The sequence below is a fragment of the Bombus impatiens genome, unplaced genomic scaffold, assembly GCF_000188095.3.
Source record: "Bombus impatiens unplaced genomic scaffold, BIMP_2.2 scf_0019, whole genome shotgun sequence".
Lineage (NCBI taxonomy): Eukaryota > Metazoa > Arthropoda > Insecta > Hymenoptera > Apidae > Bombus > Bombus impatiens.
Window position 1 is genome coordinate 753,738 of NT_176438.1, and position 21,440 is coordinate 775,177.

Here is a 21,440-nt window from a genome sequence, read left to right on the forward strand (position 1 = left end):
CAATGGCATATTGCCCATAATATATTCCCGGTTTACGTACATCTTTTGCTACCAGTTATTAACACTAACTTTACCAGGCCCGTCCTAATAATCGGTTTCCAAATTTAATTTAAAATTGTACATTCATCGTTATTTCTTTTATTCACTTAACTTTATATAATTCTTATATTATCTGATTAATCAATTTCTCAATTTCTGTTAATATAAGAATTTACATAAAGTCAGATGAGCAAAAGAAATAACGAATGTACAATTTTTAACTAAATTTTGGAACCGATCATTTGACCGGATCTGGTAAGGTTAGTGTCAAGCAATCTCGAAAATGGAAATTGTATTCTATTATACTATTGTAAAAGAAGATTTGTTAATGAAAAGTAACTATTTTCTTTCAGAAATTTAAATTTTAATTGAAATTTTAATTTTCTATATTTATTATCTTAAATTATATTGTAATGTAGTACATTACAATTTTCTATTTGTTATATTATTTGTAATTATGAATTTATATTGCTTACAATTGTATAAAATTCTTAGTTTACGAACATGTTACATGTAATCAATTAAAATCTCACGTGTAATATGTATTGAAGAATTCCTTTCACTGATAGAAAACCAGTTTCAGTGAAACCTTAACAAGTTGTGATAAATTGTGAAATACCGCTATTCATCAAGCACGTAATGCTTATGAATACGCAAGGAATATCTTCATGGAGGCAAGGAACAAGATTCATTAAAAAAAAAAGCACTATAATTTGTTCGTTTCATTTATTTTATAGTAAAAAACAAATATCGTTAATAAATTCAATACCCTACACCTTCATCACGTAATTTTTTTATTTATTTTTTATTATATCTTGCTTCTGAATTTATATCATCTATGTTTTTCATCATTTTTAAAATTCTATAAAAACTTTTCTTTTTTTTTACATCTTTTCTTATATACATATCTATTACCTTTGAACAGATATTTTTTTTTAAAGAACATAACTTGATGACATATTACAACCAATTCAATAAACTCAGAATAAAATTGCTAATTTGACTTAGAAACTGAACACAATTATTTCTAAGAAATAATTAAGATTTGTTCTTGACTACAAATTGGGTTGAGTTACAGTTCATTTAAGAATTAGATAAGACTGACAGATAAAAATACTTTATATTTAATGTGAAACAAGAAAATTATTGTTATTTTTTTGTTTATTCACTTTTTTTCTTATCAAATATAATTCTCTCAAAGTGGAATAACATTTATAAAAATAGAATTTTAAGATAAATAGTAACTATCAGTATATCTCATATAAAAACTTTCTAAAAAGCTTTCTTCTTTTTAATTATATAATAACGATATCATATTTTAAATAATTCAATTTCGTGTACGCGTACACAATAACAATTGAGAACAGTGTATATTAAATTATATAACTTTAGATAGTGGAATGAGAGTGTGTATACTTTGATTAAGTATTCAGATTATAAATAAAATAAAAAAAGAATAGTAAAATAGCATACGCAATGCTCTGATTTCTGGAATTAGATTTACGTCGTCTTCGATATTGAAAGATTGTTTTCATTGACTTAATGCCCTTTATAGTTTAGATCGAAGAAGTTCAATCTTTTTGCCTGCACGCTTTTGTAACTCGATTAGTTTCATTGCCATTCCCATGTTACCTTGGATCTTAATTTTTCCTTGGAAAAATGCTTTTTGCGGATTCAATTTTCCGGAAATAAAATCGACAATGTCCATATCGCTAATCGTAATTATAACATCGGGTTTGGTTTTTCCATTATATTCTACTTTTCCTTTTCCTACTTTACTATCCACAACCCAAAAGCCTTCCGCGCCTCCTGGTCCGTCGATTACTTTAAATCCGAATACTCCGCGAACTTTTTCGACCAGATTTTCTTCATCCTCTTGCATTGCGATGTCTAATAATTTAAACAACGCACTTGCCTTGAACTGGTCCGGATCAGATGCACTTAAGTTACTCTTAGTTATATCAGGTTGATTGAAGCCCATACGATACAGAGCAACCACAACTACTCCACCTAAACCTATGTTATGTTGAAGAGCAAGTTTTGCATTTGGCACTTGTCGTTTGCCAGCTTCTCCTCGAAGTTGCCAACAAAGTTCAGCGCATTGTGCCAATCCTGTTGCTCCCAAAGGATGTCCCTTTGAGATCAAACCACCACTAGGATTTATTACATATTTCCCTCTGTATGTATTATCTCCAGTATCAACTAACTTTCCACCATCACCTGGAGGACAAAGACCCAATGCTTCATATGTAATAAGTTCATTAGTAGAAAAGCAATCATGTAATTCTATAACATCCACATCTGATGGCTTGTAAGAAGATTGAGTGAACACCTTTTCAGCAGCACGTTTTGTCATATCATAGCTGTAAAGTAAACAAATATTACTTACCTCTCTTAATGTTGACAAATTGCCAAATACATGATATACATTGATGTTTTTTACCCAACAAGTTTAATAGAACTCTTCTCTGTGAATGTCGAAGCTAGATCTGAGACCATTTCCATTGCTACAATTTCTACTGCCTGAGACTCAAGTCCACGTTTACGAACAAAGTCTTCATTAGCCACAACTACAGCTGCTGCACCATCGGATGTTGGACAACACTGAAGCTTGGTAAGAGGTCCAAATACTTGTGGAGATTTCATTACCTCGTCCAATGTGTATCTTTCTTGGAACTGTGAGTATGGATTGTTTGTAGAATGTAAATGATTTTTACACGCAATTTTCGCAAAGTGCTCAAGTTTGGTACCATATTTCTTCATATGTTCAAGTCCAGCATTTCCAAACAATTGGGCAGTGACTGGGCTTTCGTTTATACCTGGGAATAAAAATACAAATAAGTAATGAAAGAGAAAAAAAACTAATAATGGAACACAAATTCTTTACAAAAAGTAGCTCAAAAATAATTTGTGACGATTCACCAGCAATATGAACCATGAGTTCCACATGTTTGTCCAACGGATTGGTACGATCCATATATTTAGGCATTACAGAACCTGTTTCCATTTTTTCAAAACCAAGAGCCAACACACAATCACTAGAGCCACTTTCAATAAACTGTTTAGCCATCATTAAAGCGGTTGAGCCAGTGGCGCAATTATTATTTACATTATATATAGGACAACCGGTAAAACCCATTTGATACAACGCTCGTTGACCACAAGCAGAATCACCATATACATATCCAACACATGCTGCTTTCACATTATCATAAGAAACTTTTGCATCTTGCAAAGCTTTTGTAACTGCTTCCTTCACCATGACCGGATAATCGAAATCTGTCCGTTTACCCGGTTTCTCGAATTTTGTCATACCGACACCAATAATATAAACCTTTGTCCTCTGTGACATTTTGAAGTTTTCTTAGAAGTAGAGTGGACTCTGGAATTTCAAGAAAAAATAATAAGTATACTTAGATGTTCTTTTCCTTGGACACAGCTGTTTAAAACGTAATTACTTATTAATAAATACTACGTACTGAACTTTATTCTTACTTATAGCTATCTAATAATACAAAAATGAAAATTGACAAAACTATTTTGTGAGTAGGTCAATTGCACTCAGTTGCTAAATGTTAAATGACCATAGATTCGTTAACACAGTGTTCGTCGCCAGTTGCCACTTTAGTAATCACCGTCGCCAGACATGACTAAGAAGTAGGGAGTATGGAGTAGGGAAATCGTCAATGTTTACGGGTGAAAAATGGACACTAAGGATAAGGGCCTCTCGTGGTCAACAGCTGTACTATCATTACGTCTCGTCTTTGGTGCTCTTGGTGGGAGAAACATGCTAATGCTAACAGCGAGAGAAAGTAGAAATGTGTGACCAGCGACCCTGACTCGTATCGTTGAGCAGTGAAGAGGAAATATGCGCACGACATAGGACAGTGGCGGAACAAATATATATGTACATACATATTGTTAGCTATGACATGTTACTAGGACGTTGATTGATATTTAGTATCAATTACAGCTTTTTATATAATTATAGCTTTTTATATAATTAGCTTTTTATATAATTTTATTTTCTAGTTATTTAGTAAACTTAAAGAAACGTTGCTTCCTTTGGGATTTCGATGATTCTTGACTATATTGTAAAGCTCAATATTTTAAAAAACTTCTGTTTGTACATATAACCGGTGGTCGGTCTTAGTTTTCAAGATATTTGTAAAAAACCATTGATATCGCTATAACGTATTTCTGCATATGATTGTGCGTTTGTGGCAGCATATGCATCAGTTGGTTGCCGGCCGCTGGCCGCTTATCTTTTGTTTATAAAAGAGGGTCAGACGAGTTTAAAGCCTCTATGCACAACACATATGCGATGCTGTAAGAAATATCTATTTAGATTATAGATAACAACGGGAACTGTTTCGAGTGATGAGTTTCATAAAGTAGCGGGAATAGTTGGTATCCTTTTAAAGAGACAAATTCGTTTAAAGAGGCAAATTCGTGCTTACTAAGGATGTGTGGATACGCGAGATTACGGCTTCGGGCGGCCTTGGAAAAAGTCGGATAGACACTTACATGCGACATACAGATGCTCGGAATGTTCGATACTTTCCACTTTAACTTTACATTTACGCTTTCTATCTTTACGTCGTAAAGTTTTCGACGCTTAATTATTTACACTTTAATTAGGAACAGAAAGTACGTTTTAACGTATTTTTTAATTTTTAAATATGTTTGTTCTAAATTTGCAAATTGGACATTGTTTATATCATTTAATTAACCTCCTTTGGTTCGACAAAACGAAACCGTGTTCCTCTTTTTAAATTGCGCTTTTTGCTATAAATTGCTTCATTATATTCAGAAATTATCGAAATTGGTTGAGGACCATCTTTAAAATAGATAGTTGACAACAAATCTATCTACACTGTTAGACATAAGTATTAGTATATCTACTTGTCATATTTATTAGATAATTCTAACAAATTTTACTTTATTTAGTCTTCATTACAAGCCATGTATAATGCAAATGGAATAATAAATTTATAATAAAATAACTAGGAAATAAAAACAATGAAAGACATGTGATTTATATTACAACAACAGTCAGTATCCTAGTACTCATTGCTGGCAGTATATCTGTACATATATATATGTTTGCTTTGGCAGTGCTATGTGCCGTGTGCACATTCCTCCTCCAGTACTCACCGATACAAGCTAGAGTCACGATCATACATTTCTCCTCTCGCCGAGCATTCGTTCGTTTCTCCCGATTCCCGAATACGAAATCGGCGAACAGTGCAACCGTTGACCACGAGAGGCCCTTATTCCTAATGTCAATTTTTTGACAGATTTTTCTAACATTGTTCTCGAGATCTCTCTATTCATCTCTATTTGCCGTACTTCTGACCTTCTATTGCGAAATAGATAGAATTCTATTGCGATTCTAATGCGAAAATTCTGACCGATAGACGTGCTTGTTATTATGATTGTATTGGGTTCATCAGAAATAACCAATCAAATTTGCGTTCGTTTCAGGAAACTTCTCTCCATCTCTACATTTACTTAATACTAACTTAAGTTACAATCTTTCTACTCGAGATGTCGCTTCCTAAGTATCATTAAATTTGGTTTTCTATAGATACAATAATTAATTTTCTAAATAAAGTTTGTAATTAAACTGGGATATAAATTATTAACCTAACTAATGGTAAATTTGCAGTAAAAGAAATACTACGGCAGTTAGTGTTTAATCGATTCAGGTTTAAGAAAGATGTTACGTAAATTTGTTTTATTTACATAACATGTTTAATTTACATAACATAATTTACATTTTTAGACGTTATTGTTAAATGAATTAAGCATTAATCCTTATACGACTTGTAATATCTATAGTTTACGTTTTGTTTAATTAGTAATAAAATTATTCTCAATTAATTGTTATTATTCTTAAATTAGAGGTAATCAATCATAAAAATACGATATGAAAAGAGATTATTTATGATTGATCTGTTACTAGCAAAGAGGAAATTTCCTCTCTATTATTAGCCCTGAGAGAACCAAAGTCCGAACTGTTACCTGGAAAACGTTATCATAGATTTCTTTTGTGGTATTATTTAATATAGAGATCAATTAAGAAGTTTGAAGGCGAAATGTAGTGTATCCTGTGAAAAAATGCTGTTTCTGAATTTTGTCTCCAGCTAACTAATTTGTGTTTATAAATGTCAATTATGATTTGATATAATTATAAATAATTGTAAGAGTTTCAATAATTAATGTATTATTTTAGTTAACGAAAATCTAAAACCGTATTTACGATATCAAGAATTTAATTGTTTTCACGATTTAAGAATAATAAATAAAACAATTGTCATGGACATCGAGGACAACATTTTTAACATTTTATAAATTATTAATGTCAATATTAAGACCTTAATGCATTATTTTAAATTATACTTACAAATTAAGTTATACAAATCCTAATTTAGATTGTTTATAAACATAGAAGTACACAGTGATGACTATATGTATAAATTGAGCAAACTAGCCAAGTTACTTATAAATGCATTATTAACTAATTATTCAAAACTAATATTCTCGAAAACAAATTTATCTAAAACATCCTGCATTTTTAATTTATTTTTATACTGGAATCAGCTTCTTTCTGACTGTGTATCGATTACAAAATTAAATTATTAAACATGATTTTCTTCTGTATTATCAATATGCGTATTCATATCATTATTTGATTATCAAAGACATTAAAAAATTCCCGGTATATTCCGGATTTTGTCAAATACTGTAATGCAATACGATTTTTGTATATGTTATAATATTTACTAATATTTAGCTCTTATATGACAGAAAGAAAATGTTGACATTGCTCATAATTAGACTATGGATTTTTATGCATTTGTACAAAATTTCAAATATGTATACACATAATATGCAAAAATATATGAAATGTCTAAAGTAGAGTGGATCTATAATAATTTTCTATATTTTGTTAATAGGTAAAACGAGTCACTGCGATTTATAAGTTCTACATTAATTGTATTGATAAAAATATAGAATAAAAAATAACAATATGAAGAATAAAAATCCACAATTGATTCATAATTCTACACGTGAAAACTATTCAAGAAACATTAGATATAATCAAAACATGTTTATATCTCAGAAAAGACAGTCCTTGGATCTATGTTTACATGACTTTTTTTCATTCTCAGGAAGGATAAACGATGTTACTAAAGCTTACTTATTTCAGTGTTACCCTGTATACTGGAAAATCGCGCCGGCCATTGCGCGCTCGTGTTTTGGTTCTAAAAAGATGGCGGACTCTTGTTTTCAAGATCGGTCACATAGAAATACGATAGTTTTCAGATACCCAGCGAAAGTTGACATATTACGTGTACAATAATACCGAGTGGATGAAATTATCGTTGCTACGGATTTACTGGTGGGATCGAAGAAGTTTCATTGAGGTTCGTAAGCGACGTGAAAGCGGTGTCTTTAGCGTGCATATTAGACGAACTCCGAAGCGAAGTGATTTTCAGAAATTTCGGTTGTTTTCTGTGCGAAACAGAGTTCGACGAATTGGAAAACGTTATCGGGATAAAAAGGATAAGATGGTTTGATCCGAATGAACGTTCACGAGGTTTAATAACCCGACGATCGACATAGTAGCGATACTTACTTGGTTAGGTTGATTGTCTAGGTATATAGACATACCTATGATAGCAGAACAAAGTTCCACGTGTTCCTCTCGGTGGTTCACGTTAAAACGTGACGTTGAATTAACCTTGTAAACATCACGTTAAATGTGTTATTCCAATCTATAATGGCGTCAAGTGATTTTGATGTGGAGCTCTTCGAACGAAGGCTTCACACATTGAAAGATTCGCAGGAGTCAATACAAGGTCTTTCTGCTTGGTGTTTGGAGAGGAGACAGCACCATAAGAAGATTGTTGCTACCTGGTTGCAAGTTCTTAAGAAGGGTAAGTTTATATTTTTTGTTCAATATGAAATCATTGCTGTATTTAGTTCTAAGTTTTATTTTTCTTTGTTTATGTTTTAAGATTTAGATTATTTGTGTTGTTGGTATTGGGAAATAGAGTGATCTTAAAGGGTTTTATTAAGAATGTAAACTGTAATTGATGAGATATTTAATTTTTTATAGTAAAATATTAAAAATTTATGTATTATGTTATTCTAATATTTGATTCCATTATTGTCATTAGAAATATACATGCTGTTATATAAATTTTTATTTGTAATTATTTAGTTTAATACATTTTGAGGTAGTTCTTGAGTTATATCAATTTTTTTTATTGATTTGTAACTTGTAAGATAACAGTGACATTTTCTTAAATGACAGTAAAAGTTGAACACCGTCTTACACTTTTTTATCTGGCAAATGATGTTATACAATACTCCAAGAGAAAAAATTTTGAATTTGTGGAATCCTGGGGCACAACTCTGCAACGAGCAACGACCATGGTTAGAGATGAGAAAGTGAAACATCGTATATTAAGGATTTTTAAAATTTGGGATCAGAGACAAGTGTATGATGAAGAATTCCTGGCAGACCTATCCGGATTAATTTCAGCAGCTCCAAAAAAGAAATTAGAACCCCAGCCAACAGTACCTCCAGAAGAATTTCAAGCTGCTTTACTCATTTCTACTATGAGATCATGTGCTACACTGGAGCAAGCAACTGATGCTCGATTAAGAGATTTACGTGACAGCAATATAGATATAGAGAATGCAGAAGAATTATGTGCTTCTTTGAAAGATAGGAGAAGGGTTGAAGATGCAGAAAAGGAAGTGGATTTGGCAGTTAGAAATGTTGAAAATTATGTACGTGCATTGGAGGCAGAAATTAGAGAAAGAACTCAAGTACTTGAGCTGTTAGAACAGGCTGATCAATTTTATGAAACTCAAAGAGGTGAAGTGAAAATAGTTACTAATGTAAGTACATTAAAAAAAATCAGTGTACTATCCATAATACTTATTAATGTTTCTTAACATTCTTAAAATTCTTTATCAATAGGCATACAGAAATTTTGGTAGTCGTGTAAAAAATTTGAAGAAAAAATTGGATGAGCTTTTACCAACATTAGTTTCACCAATTCCATCACCAGACATAAATGCTCCATCTCCAAGTCCTGATAGTGATATAGAACTTCCAGGAGAAGAAAATCAATCTCAAAATCAGTTAGGAGTTATAGATGTAGCACCACCATCTATGTATGGTTCATATTCTCATGAATATGATCCAGTACCTGTACCAGCTCCAGAAATGGGCCAAGGCAATGATTCCGGTGATTTTACTAATAATTTTTCATCTTTTATGGGAGGAAATGTGGATTTTGGTAATATGGTAAGACACTAAAGTTAGAAGACCATATTAATTCCAACGAATATTATTGTAAATCATTCGTTTTTTACATTAAAGCGAAACATATTTAATGAAAGATCGTTAACTCCTACTGGAATGTCACAGCAATATAACGAATCATTGGAGGTATATATTTAATCAAAATAAACATTTATTATTTGATAAAACATAATAAAGATATTATGCATATTTTACTAGGCTAAACCAATAGAAGTAATCAACATGAGGCCCTCCAAAAATGAAAGTAATAGTGCAGATTTTAATATCTCTAGTTTTTTAAAGACTGTTCTTCCTTCCTCTGATGGATCTCAAGATCCTGGTGGTATTCCTGGTCTTGGTTTAGATATTCCAGAATCGCGAGTAGAATCTCCACAGCGTTCAAATTATAGACACTCACCTATACTAGGGCAGCATTCAGTAACCCCTGTGATCTCAAGAATTATGGGAAATCAAAACACACCTATTGGTGTGAATAATTGTCCTATAACCCACAGTACTCCATTACCTGTTCGAAACTTATCCGGCGAGTCGCATACTCCTTCACCGTATTCCAGTCAAAACAGCCAGAGTAATATTACTGTACCTTTTGATGGCCCAACTAATAATAATACTGTTAATCCTTTACCACCTCCACCATTACCTCCACCAATTTTTCTCGACGATGAAAACTGTTATAATAAGTTACCACCTAAGTTTCCAACATGGACACCTACGAGTGAAACAATGAAGGAACCAGCCAAATGGGAGGAAAAGGGTATGAATTTATTTTGCAATATAACATATAAAAATTTTGATATCAGCTCTATAAGTTTATAACATAGCAGGTTCCGTAATATTTCCAGGAAAAAATAGTATGAATCCAACTTGGCCTGGTGAATGCGATGAAAAAGCAAAAACTTGGATAGATGGTGATATGGATAGATGGGATCCTAGTAACGAAACTACGTGGACTAACGCTGTTAGAGGGAAAAATGAAATCTTATCTGAAACACCAGAGTCACCACCCATGTATGAGAAAGCTGGATTTACAGATCCAGTTGAATACGATGACTCTCAACCACAAGAATCTCTTTTAAGTACTGCTGGAGATGTAGATCATAGGTGAAGAATTTAATAACAATTCAAAAAGAATCATTTCATATATGTGTACTCATCAGGGAATTTTGAGCAAAAACATATTTAATTTATTATTTTTCAGAGTAATACCTATCCCGATAACGGTAGAGAATCAATTACCATATCGTTTGATGAAAGCAGCGGATGTTGATCATCGAAACTTGATTAGTTTAACAGGAAGTCCGGCGAATCATAATGTCAACGACAATTCTATGAATGCGTTAGCTAACAGTAACAACTTGTGGTCCACAGGCGATCAAGATTACCGGTAAGATACTGAAACTCGCTCAATTACTAGAATTTTGTAGGATTGCCATAGCAGTTTTAATTTTCACCGTAACAACTTTAATGCTTTGTAATACGGAATCAGGCAACACATGCAACCAGGCGATATTGTGGAAAGCGTCGACATGGAAATGTCGGACGACGAGACTGACAGTAAGCCAAAGGGAAGGGTTTTAGTTGACGTTCGATCACAAGACAGGGATATGAGAGTCGGTAATCAATCAGCGACTTCACAGCACATGGACATGGACATGCGAATGATTCCGCTTCCCGCGGGTCAAATGCCAGGATCTCACGGACAAATAATGCAAGACGTGCACATGATGCATTCAGGGCCACTTCCGCCCCCACCTCCGCCACCGCAGTTTCATCCAGGCCAACCATCATTTCATCAAGATCAAACAGACTTTCGACACAATCCCGCAGAATTTCATCCAGCTCAATCAAATTTTCATCAAAACAGGCCACCGCCAAATTTCATCCAAAACCAGCAGGATTTTCCACAAGAATTCCATCAAATGCACCAAACTCAGTCAGAATTTTCAAAGCAAGAGTTTGAGTATCGTGAAAATCACGCATTACGACCTAATCAGGAGTTCCTTGGTGAGCCACAAATGCGTGGCAGGTACTCTCAATCAACGGAGCACCAGCATAGAGATATCGGTTTTCATCGGAACGACCGAGGAGGTCGAGGTAGTCGTGGTTTTCCAAGGAACCGACGAGACAGATACTCGGATGATCACAAGCAAAGGAACCTTCAAAACAGTCGCAAATCCCGATCGCAAGAGCAACATCAGAGGTCGTCCCCAGAAATCCTACCAAACAGTCGCCCTTTACTGGTACCAGCACCAGACACTGTTGTCATTCTCGACGAAGATGGTATGCCCATAGGACTGTCCAACGAAAACAAAGCGCCAACGAATGAAGAGCATCTTCCAGACACCGAACAAGAAGAAAACTGTCAAGATCGTAGATTACTACACGGCACACCAAACTCACGGAGCCTCGACCAGCAATCTGTATACTCAAGTGGTTCGAATCTTCACGAACACGAGTCTGAACCTCCAATTATGGAGACGGACGAACAACAAGCAATGAACCAAGTGACTGTTGTACCCGTGATAACGGAGCCTAAAGACTCGCAGCACAATCAATATGTTCCTGTCTCAGAATATGAAGAACACATTGAACCAGAAGCTATAATCTCAGAGAAGACCTGTGACAGTAGCGAATCTATTGAAAATACGGGTCAAGAAATGAATCTGCCCGAGCAGTCGCAACAGCAACACATACCAGATCAAGTAGACGATCTTGGAAATTCAACGCCAAGCAACGAATTGAAGAGACCGTCGACGAATGGTAGCTTTGACGAGAACGATGTTAGCTGTAGTAAAAAGAGAATCGTGTCGAACGGGCCGCAGACACCGACAGAGTCTGACGCTGGTTTGAACGGGCCGATACCACAGGCCTCGGCGGAATCACATCAAGGAATGTACGACTTCGACGGTCCCGTTGGGCCGAACTTTCGACCGCGTCTCGGTGGTCCGGTTCCATTTCCTCCTTGGAGGGGTGGTCCACCTCGTGGTAGGGGTTTCAGAGGTGGTCCAAGAGCTCCTTGGATGGACAGGGGACCTCGTGGACCTGTGATCGGTAACTTCATGCCGAGGGGACTGAAACGCGGTGGACAATTTAGGGGTAACGGCTTCAGAGGTCGGGGACGTGGTAACAATTGGTAGAAAGTGCATGAATTCTCTCTATTAAGAAGGATAAAAGGGAAAACAAGAAGGAAAGAAACTTTTGCTGCAGTTTTTACCAAGGGAGGAACATACATTGTTTTTGAAAAATAAGAAAGAACGATCGTTTTTTTGTATTCTGTACATACGTATTAATTACTGCGTGAAAAAAAGAAACCCACTGTGGAATCGTCACATAGGGAGACCGTTGTGTGCATCTCTGGACATATAGACGGGGGAATGGGGTTAAGAGTTGGTGTGATCCTAGATGAGGTGATTTTCCTTGTCGGAGATTCACACTTCTCTGTGCGATTGATTCGCCTATATACATATATAAATAAAACTACATAGATAATATAGATATAAAGGATGTACACGTACATATAAACGCATTCTCTCTCTATCTCTTTTTCTTGCTCCGTCTCTTCATGCTCATTGAAGAAACTTGATTCGATTCTCAGATACTTGTACACGCGTTTATTACAAAGTACTAGATGTATTATCGAAGCGGGACCATCAACGTTACTTTGATACAACCTTATCGTTAGCACTTCCAATCAGTGCCGATACAAATATTGATGGAACAAGGGACATTATACAATAATGTGCTTGCGTATCGTCGACGGTTCTCGCTTCGGTAATGGTCGATATTTTACCTCTTAGGATTTCATGTAAGACAAAAGAAACTTCTGTTTTACGTACATATGTGTTATTACAAGTACAAGCAAGGTGAAAAAAGAAAGAATATTTATATGTCAAGTGGGTTGACCTGTGAAAATGATTTTGCTTTAGCGTTGATCCTTTTAGCCTGTAAAGGTGAATGTTACGTGTCGAAACGAGAAAAGCAAAAAAGGAAGAAAAGGAGAGCAGCTCTAGGCCTTTAGAATTCGTTTCACGGATCGCTTCTCTTTATTCACTTGCCTATTAACCAGAAATAAAACGCTAATTGCCTGTTTTTCTCCGCCTGTCCACATTTCTAATCGTTTCATCGAGGCTCGTTTATAAACAGGCATGTCAAATGAATCTTCAAAGTGTATTAATAAAAATGCAATGTTTATGTTCTGGTCCACTTCGTACATTTCCCCCACTTTTTTCACGAGTAATATACATAATACATAATAACATGTGTTCATTTCGTTTTTTTTGCGAGGAGAGCTCGAATCTGAATGAAAGAAAAAAACGGAAACGAATGTTGTATTGTCAAGACGAAAGCGCGATATACAAAATAGATATAAGAGCAGGTCGTTATTGAATATATTACAATCCAATATCTTGCAATCATTTTTATTTTGTTCTTGTTTTTCCTATTGCGAAGGAACAAACACCATTGCACGAAAAAAAGAGAAAAGAAAAAAGAAATGTGACGAACGAGTTCCGTTGACGATGGTTCGTTTGCCTGACCAACCCGTTTTCTTTTCATTCCGTTTCTTCTTTTTTCATCCACTGCGTTCAATGTTCTCGAGCGTTTCTCATCTGTGACAAAAAAGAAGATAGACATGTCGATGGAGTTTTTTTTTTTTTTTATATAAAGAATTGTAGAACCATGTGTGTGTATATATAGATATGTATATATATACGTGCATACATATACGTATTTACATACATATATTGTGATTTTGTAAAAACATCAGTAGTTTCTTTATTAGCTAATTTAAAGTTTCTTTTTATGTATCTTGATTATTCGTTTTACGAATCTCATCGCTCGATCGTGGATGTTTACGTGTTTACATGTTTATAGATGCAAAAGTGTAAGAAATGTGTAAAAATATATAAAGTATCCAAAATAAGGTATTTGTTACAATATTTAACGAGTGGAACAAATTTAGTTACAACGTTTAACGAATGAAAGAATTTTGAATAATTTGCTACTCGTCGCAGAACAGAATTTTTGTGAAAAAATGATATTTTGAAACTCGGGTAGCAAGCAAACGAATCATTGTCTTGAATAAAAACGAAAAATACATGTAGATATCGATAGCGAAATGCGCAGGAATTAAGTGTAGCAAGATAAATCCTTGGAAAACTAATTGACTGTTTAATAAAACATTGCAATTTACCGAGGACCTTGCCAGCACTCGACAAAACCGTACTCCTGTTTAACGTACATTGTATTTTTTTCGTACCTATTTGTTTAAAGCATTCCGTGATAAAGAAGAAAGAGAAATGTTTTATTTTCTCTACTTATAATGGAAGATAGTAGAGGAACTAAAGCGCGACTTTCCATTGCTTTCCTTTAAAGATTCGTAAGTTCGATCGCGACATTGTGATTTTATGTAGATCCATAGTTCTTTCACTCTTTTCTCCGTTTGATCAATTTTTTTCTTTTATTTTCTATTATCCTTATTTTAATCAATTCACATATATCAAACGTTTTTGTTTTAACCTTTTCTTTTAACAGATCCAAGGTACTTACAGACTTATAGATCATTTTATTTCATGTCTTTAGAAGCAATTTTCTTTTCCTCCTATTTTTCACTTTTTATTTTAAAAACTCATGGACGAAGGTATATGAATTATTATTTATAGATTACAAAAATGTATCTTTTTTTATTACGACTCGCGTTATTTGACTATCTGAAATTTCTATGGATCTACCTCGATTCGCCTACTATCACAGAAAATCGATTTTTGGTTCCTCCTTAAGTTATCTGTGTTTTATAATTCATATGGCCTAAGATCTAAGACATAACTTACACTTTTTTCTGTTCGAACATTTTTACTTATTCTAACATATCGAAATTTTTAAACTTTTAAATAATCCCCAATATACTTTGAAACGCTTTCAACAACTATTTCGTCGATTATGATGTTGTAAATGATACATGAGAAGCAAGTTCATTGATATGTTACGATAAAAATGTCCTGTTTGGTAAATATATACACTTATTAGTCAATGCGTGGATTTATCTAACGTTTTAACAAAATTATTAATTAAGTATGAAAATGTCCATTATTCTTGGTAAATGTATTCCTTCCTTAAATAATACATGTGTATGACTATGATCTATTAGTAAAAACTTAAATTCCATTGTTTGCGAATACATTTACTTACAAAATTGATACAGACACACAAATTGACTAGATGTATAAATTTATTATAAGGAATAGATTTAATTTCCCACATCATGGAAAATCTCCAATATCTCAGTTCGGTCGTTACGTTACTGGTTCTATTGTCTCCTTTTACAAGTGTTTTAAAGGGCGAACGCCGGTGAATTTCAAAGAATGTGGCGGGATGTGTATCGATTTGTATATACCAGCGCGTGATAGATACGAATACATAATACTTGTAACACGAGCACGTACAATGGCCTGAACAGAATGTATAAAATACATATTGTACAGTTTTTAGCGTTATATCATTACCTTTTTCTCCGCGCACGAAGCAAAGGCAAGGAGGAAGAGATATGCCCATTAACGGTCCTCTACTATTTCACCACTCTCACCGCTTGCTTTCTCTTTCAATTTTTTTCAACGTCTGTAATCGAGTTACCGAGTGAAAATTAATAAAAAAAAAAAAAATATAGATCGCGTGCAAATGTATCTCTGCTTGAAATTTTGAGCCTGGTGAATTGCGTTTCGCCACGAAACTCGCCCTTTGCGGTCTCCATCTATACAATCGATTCCAAAATCAATCAAATCTGACCGTTAAAACTGACATATAATTCTGTAAAGCATTTCTATAATTTTTTAAATATTCCTCCTTTAAAAGTAATTAAAATAATCATTCGTTTCGTCAGTAAAGTCTTAAAAAAAAAAAAAAAAGAAAAGAAAAAATCGAAATATCGATCGTTTGTACGGATTGGATTGCAAAGAGTGGAATCTACTCGAAATTTTACAAAGGATCTTATAAAACAGGATTTACTCGAAATCTTATGTATCGACGAATGTGTCCACTGGATAGGCTTGTTATAAATTAGAATAATGCGTATAGATAAATGTATATATATATAGACAGTAAGATTGAAAGGTAATCTTGGCAGCTCGAGCAACGTGTTTCGCGTGTCATCGTTGCTACGTTATTTTCTTACAAAGGAATTCACAAAGTTGAAGATATATCCTAAGCTGAATTCTTTGTTCGCGAGGCTACAATGTTGTGGTATCGATTTTGGCTAGCGATGCACGCGATACACCATGTGTGCGTGATTTAAGTATTCTACCAATTCCTAGCGTGAACTTTCATGTTGTTTTACTTCAAATGATTAATACGCGCAAATGTACATGTATATATGTGTATGTATGGCGTTTTTGGTAAATAGAAAAGCGCGAAAGTGATTTATGTAGCGATGTAACACACGATCTGTTGGGAATATTTTTGCGAAGCAAATGTGCAAATATATCCCCGATGATCGCTCGTTTCGAAAAAGTGCAATTTGTTTCTAGATAAAACAACCCTTGAATGAAACTCGAACGATAATAGACGATTTATACACCTCGACTTCCTCTTTCGTTTCTTTTTTACATCTAACGATATACATAAAAGTATAATTCTTTATTTAAACATACATAATTCCTTTATCTCCTGATTTTATTCCTCGCAATTCTAACAACTTTTGTTCTTATTTTCTTAAACCGAATAAATTGCATGTTAATAGGAAATTGGATAGACTTTAGAGACGTACAAGTGGATACAAGCTAGAAAGCTGTAACGCTGTAATGGTAGTTTAGAAGTCGAGTCGTTTGTTATTACGTTCTGACAAGTTGCTGTATCGGTCAAGTTTCATTTGAGCGATTTTACCGCGATATCGAAGAACAGACGCAATGTTATAAACGTGTGACAGTGATGTTTGAGCAATGTATATGTATATAGAGCAGAACGTAGATTGATCTTGCGTGTGCGTGCGATGGAAAGTGCAAATCAGTCTGTGGGTAAAAGTGCCTTCGCTACGAATTTCGCTTCATTAAGCGGAAGTTTATTACTGGTGTCTCGATCATTCAGTTTCACTTTCTCTTTAAAATTGCTCTTTCGCCTGTCGATATATATATATCTTCTTTTTTGTTGATGATTAACTTATTTATCGAATGTTATCTTCTGACCTGAAAATGCTCGATATTGATTACATAATTCTGTTTACTTCTTAGTATTTGTATATAAGTTCATCGTACTGTTTAAATATAAAAAAGAAAATGAAAGAATCACCGACAGGCGGATAAACCGCGAAGAAACGAGCAAAAAAAACCGGCTCTTTGTAGTTTTTCCACATAGTATTTCGAAACTTCTGATACGGTAAGCGTAGTGGCAATCGATCTGAGGTTCTATTAATAAATCAGACCGATTATCCCGGACGATAATCTCGCAAAGTAGGCTATTGTTTAATTATTTAATAATAGATCGTGAATGAGTTTTATATTCTAACGTAAAACCGCATTCTGCATACCGTGTATGCTGACAATATTTTTTGTACCTTGTCCAAATAAAAATGGGGTCGATTGTTTATCGTGATCGCCGTTTGTAAAATCGTGATTTCCTGTGATCTCGTAAGAACTTTCAGTTCCAAACTCCAGCGGCAATATTTTCTTCGTTGCATTCTTTAAAAGAGACGAACAAGAAAAGCAAAGCTGTAAAAGCGATATAAATATAATGTATGTATTATATATTATATTTGTATGTATGTACATAATACAGTATTATATTTAAGACAAGTATATAGATACTTAAAGAATATCGAAGTTCGATGAGATATATACATATATATATATTTGTATTGCACAATCATTTTATCGTTGTTGCCTTTATATTAAGGTACAATATATTGAAGGAAACTGAAAAAAAAAAAAAGGAGAAACGAAAGTTCTTTTGCAGCACGAGTTCGATTGTTATACGATACATGTTACGTTTCTTTATTAGGAAACGATATATCATAATATTGTGATGTGTAAAACCCTGCAATCCTAAGGGCTTCATAGAAATACCTTTGACTCTTTGGCTGACGCTTCTTAAACAGCGCTTCCGGTCGTCGCATCTCTGTTATGTAATTGACGGGATTAAATGCAAAGGAAATGCAAGTTATACCTTACCAAACAGTTCAGCGCTCAAACGACTAAAGCTAGAAGCATACGTTCCATTTTGGAAATTTTCTACTGTTACCTAACGTACAGTGGCTCACGAAAGTATTTTAACACTTACTATACATTATACATAACTTCTATGTTAGCTATACGTATCGTAGATGTGTTACAGGAGACATTTTAAAATTTCATTAGTGATATAACGAGACACGAGTGCTATGATTACATTGGACAAATTGGAAGTCAATTTGAAAATGTATATATAAATTACGAGATATTTATTGTAAATATACATTTGATAAAAAATATATGTACATTATGAACAGGCATCTTAAGTATAATAACTGGCAAAAAACAATCTTACTAAATGAATTTAAGGCTTAATATAATGGACAATTGACTAATAATTCTCTCATCTATACATATATGTGAAATATATACTTGCACTAAATCTCTCGTAGTTTTTATACACATTTTCAGGTTTGTTTCAATTTTTATACATACATATAATCATGGTAGTTGTGTTTCAATAACATATACGATTACATAATATATTAATAAAAATATATAGGAATTTACTTTTGTGATCAACTGTATGTACATATATATATTCTATACTTCATGGTATACTTGCAACAAACTTCTCTTCAAAGTTTCATACTTCCTTGCACCTTTGCATTTAATGTCATCAAACTTTTGTATCAAATGTAATTCTGTTGTTTCTATGAAATTTTTTAATAGACACACTGAAAAGTTATATAACTAGTTCATATAATGGTAAAATTAGAGAAAGAAGTATTCTTTTGTTCAATTATTGCGTGAAAAATATTACACCCTTCTTTGTCACGCCCTCTTTAGGAAAAATTTCGTAATCGAACCATTCAAATTCTCAGGGATCTCGGCACATGGAATATAGGTTATTCATGGTATTGAGCGATAATGGTGGCGAACCATAATGAAGTTATGCTATATAACAACATTGTACAGTGCATAAAGATATATTGGCAATGTGTGTTGCGATAATCAGACGATATTATGTCATAATTGGCTTACATTCACACTACTTGTTCATATGGCAGATTGCCAAACATAGTTGCCAACCACAGTTGTCCGAAACGTTGTTGCGAATATCACCTGCTGCTCAATAACAATTTTATTTTTGAAACTTAAGGATAGAAAAACATTTATGACGGAAAATTATGATCAAGTTAACGGTAAATTCAATCAAATTTTCTTAGGATAAAAGAGATAGATTTCTAGTATGTAACGTTACATCGTGAATGTCGCAGAGTGCGCTGACTTACAACGGTTTTATCATTGTCGGTAAATCAGATTCATATCATTAGACTGCGGATATTTATGCAATTTGATATTTTTATAAACATGGTTAAAGAAGTCGTATCTAAATAGAAATTTGTTTCATCTACTAAGTATCATAATAAGTGCTTTAAATATCTTATATATCTTTACATATTATATTCTATAGATTTTTCGAATCTTAAATTTGCAAATCGCAGTCTATACGTTATGTATTGACTTCTGTTTGAAAAAAGTACTACAACTGATTACTAAAAGTTTTAGATCTGATTTTTAAATGTTTTTTGAATGTCAAAAGCAGGATTCGAATATTTGAAGGACCAACTGATTTATTATTAAGAATAACATTTGAATTTCGTAAATGACTGTGATATATTACTTTCGATGAGTATCAAGCTTAAATAAAGGAAATATCTATCTTATTCACAGCATGATATATTTACAGAATTATGGCCTTTTAACCTAGGTGTGCCACAGTGAATACATAACTCATATCCTTTTAGAGAAAAGACAAATGAAGCAAATGAGATAATCACACGCACGTACATATATAGTGTTTATTATTTATATCCTGTTGATAGACAGAGTAACTTGTAATTTGTGATTTTTAACCTGAAACTTCTCGAATTAGCATTTCTAGTGGCCAATAGAATAACAATTTAAAATAGCATTTGTGGTAATTTATAATAAATAATAATTCTTTTTGAAATTAATGTTTTAGATAAAACGTTACGTAAAATGTTAAGAATTGAAATATTGTTTCAATTTGCCGCGTACTTTCTGGCTAAATATTTGAAAATGATGATCATGGCAGAGTAAGGAGAGTAAGACAGTTTTGAACGGACAATAAACATCAAGGGAGAGCTACTCTGTAATGGTATGCAAAATCAAACAGAATTTCTTTAATAAATATTTGATTTTGAAATAAAATAATTTTCTGAAATAATTTTCTTAAATAATGTATAAGTAAAAAGGAAGAACATATAAAAATAAAAGGTAAACGAACATGATACTTTTATTTTATTCTAAACAGAAATTTATAAAAATGATGATAAATTTTCTATATTTCATACAGAAAAAAATGTTAACTTTTTTCAATCTCATTCTTTGTTGATGTGCTTTTTTTTAGAGATTAGAGAAATTGGAATATTAAAAAAGAACAGGAGTTGCGTGCAAACGTTGAACAGGTGTGGTACATTTTACTAATCATCTTAATGTACCTTCCTTAATTAATAAAAGCTTGATGCGGAATTCAGTTTCGCATCACGCATTATAAGACTTTCATTACTGAAATAGAATCTGCTTTCTTCGGCGAAGTCGAGAGTTCTACAACAATCTACCTCTTTCAAGTTCACCAAAGAATCATATGCACTTCATAAGAACGTTGGATTGAGGTAAGTCGATAAAGCGTTCTAAGTTTAATCATTTCGTGATCAATGCATTAATTAACCTAATCCTTTTTTCAGTCAATACAAAATTCAGAAGACTATAGAGTATACAAAACTAGAATTAAGAGGTATTGCATATTTATAAAAATATTGTCTACAGTTCCTGCCATATGTTAATAAACTATATAGCACAAAAATATTATA

At 33.3% G+C, this 21,440-nt stretch overlaps 2 protein-coding genes and 2 long non-coding RNA genes across 7 annotated transcripts; 2 read left to right on the plus strand and 2 right to left on the minus strand.

Annotated features, from left to right (window-relative positions):
* Window positions 1-208: 208 nt before the first annotated feature.
* Window positions 209-21,035, plus strand: LOC112212436. Its single transcript, XR_002946266.2, has 4 exons — window positions 209-220; window positions 14,372-20,390; window positions 20,570-20,725; window positions 20,978-21,035. It is a non-coding gene; the product is annotated as an uncharacterized LOC112212436 (long non-coding RNA).
* On the minus strand, window positions 751-3,740 carry LOC100748275 (non-specific lipid-transfer protein). Of its 3 annotated transcripts, none has more exons than XM_033319488.1 (4): window positions 3,539-3,740; window positions 2,962-3,423; window positions 2,483-2,858; window positions 751-2,402 (listed from the first exon to the last, which is right to left on the minus strand). In XM_033319488.1, exons 2-4 carry the CDS (start codon window positions 3,389-3,391, stop codon window positions 1,589-1,591), a joined length of 1,620 nt encoding a protein of 539 aa, XP_033175379.1. In that variant the 5' UTR covers window positions 3,392-3,423; window positions 3,539-3,740; the 3' UTR covers window positions 751-1,588. The 3 variants fall into 3 exon arrangements, with proteins under 3 accessions (XP_033175379.1, XP_033175376.1, XP_012237334.1); XM_033319485.1 differs by having other exon boundaries at window positions 2,962-3,421; window positions 3,519-3,739; XM_012381911.3 differs by having other exon boundaries at window positions 3,543-3,738.
* LOC100748150 lies at window positions 7,303-13,582 on the plus strand. 2 transcript variants are annotated; one of them, XM_012381887.3, is made up of 8 exons: window positions 7,303-7,985; window positions 8,366-8,958; window positions 9,041-9,370; window positions 9,446-9,514; window positions 9,587-10,142; window positions 10,213-10,489; window positions 10,587-10,772; window positions 10,875-13,582. In XM_012381887.3, exons 1-8 carry the CDS (start codon window positions 7,829-7,831, stop codon window positions 12,523-12,525), a joined length of 3,819 nt encoding a protein of 1,272 aa, XP_012237310.1. In that variant the 5' UTR covers window positions 7,303-7,828; the 3' UTR covers window positions 12,526-13,582. The 2 variants fall into 2 exon arrangements, with proteins under 2 accessions (XP_012237310.1, XP_003484622.1); XM_003484574.4 differs by having other exon boundaries at window positions 7,304-7,985; window positions 10,231-10,489.
* Window positions 13,791-16,002, minus strand: LOC112212427. The gene is made up of 2 exons (XR_004461328.1): window positions 15,889-16,002; window positions 13,791-13,995 (listed from the first exon to the last, which is right to left on the minus strand). It is a non-coding gene; the product is annotated as an uncharacterized LOC112212427 (long non-coding RNA).
* Window positions 21,036-21,440: the final 405 nt, after the last annotated feature.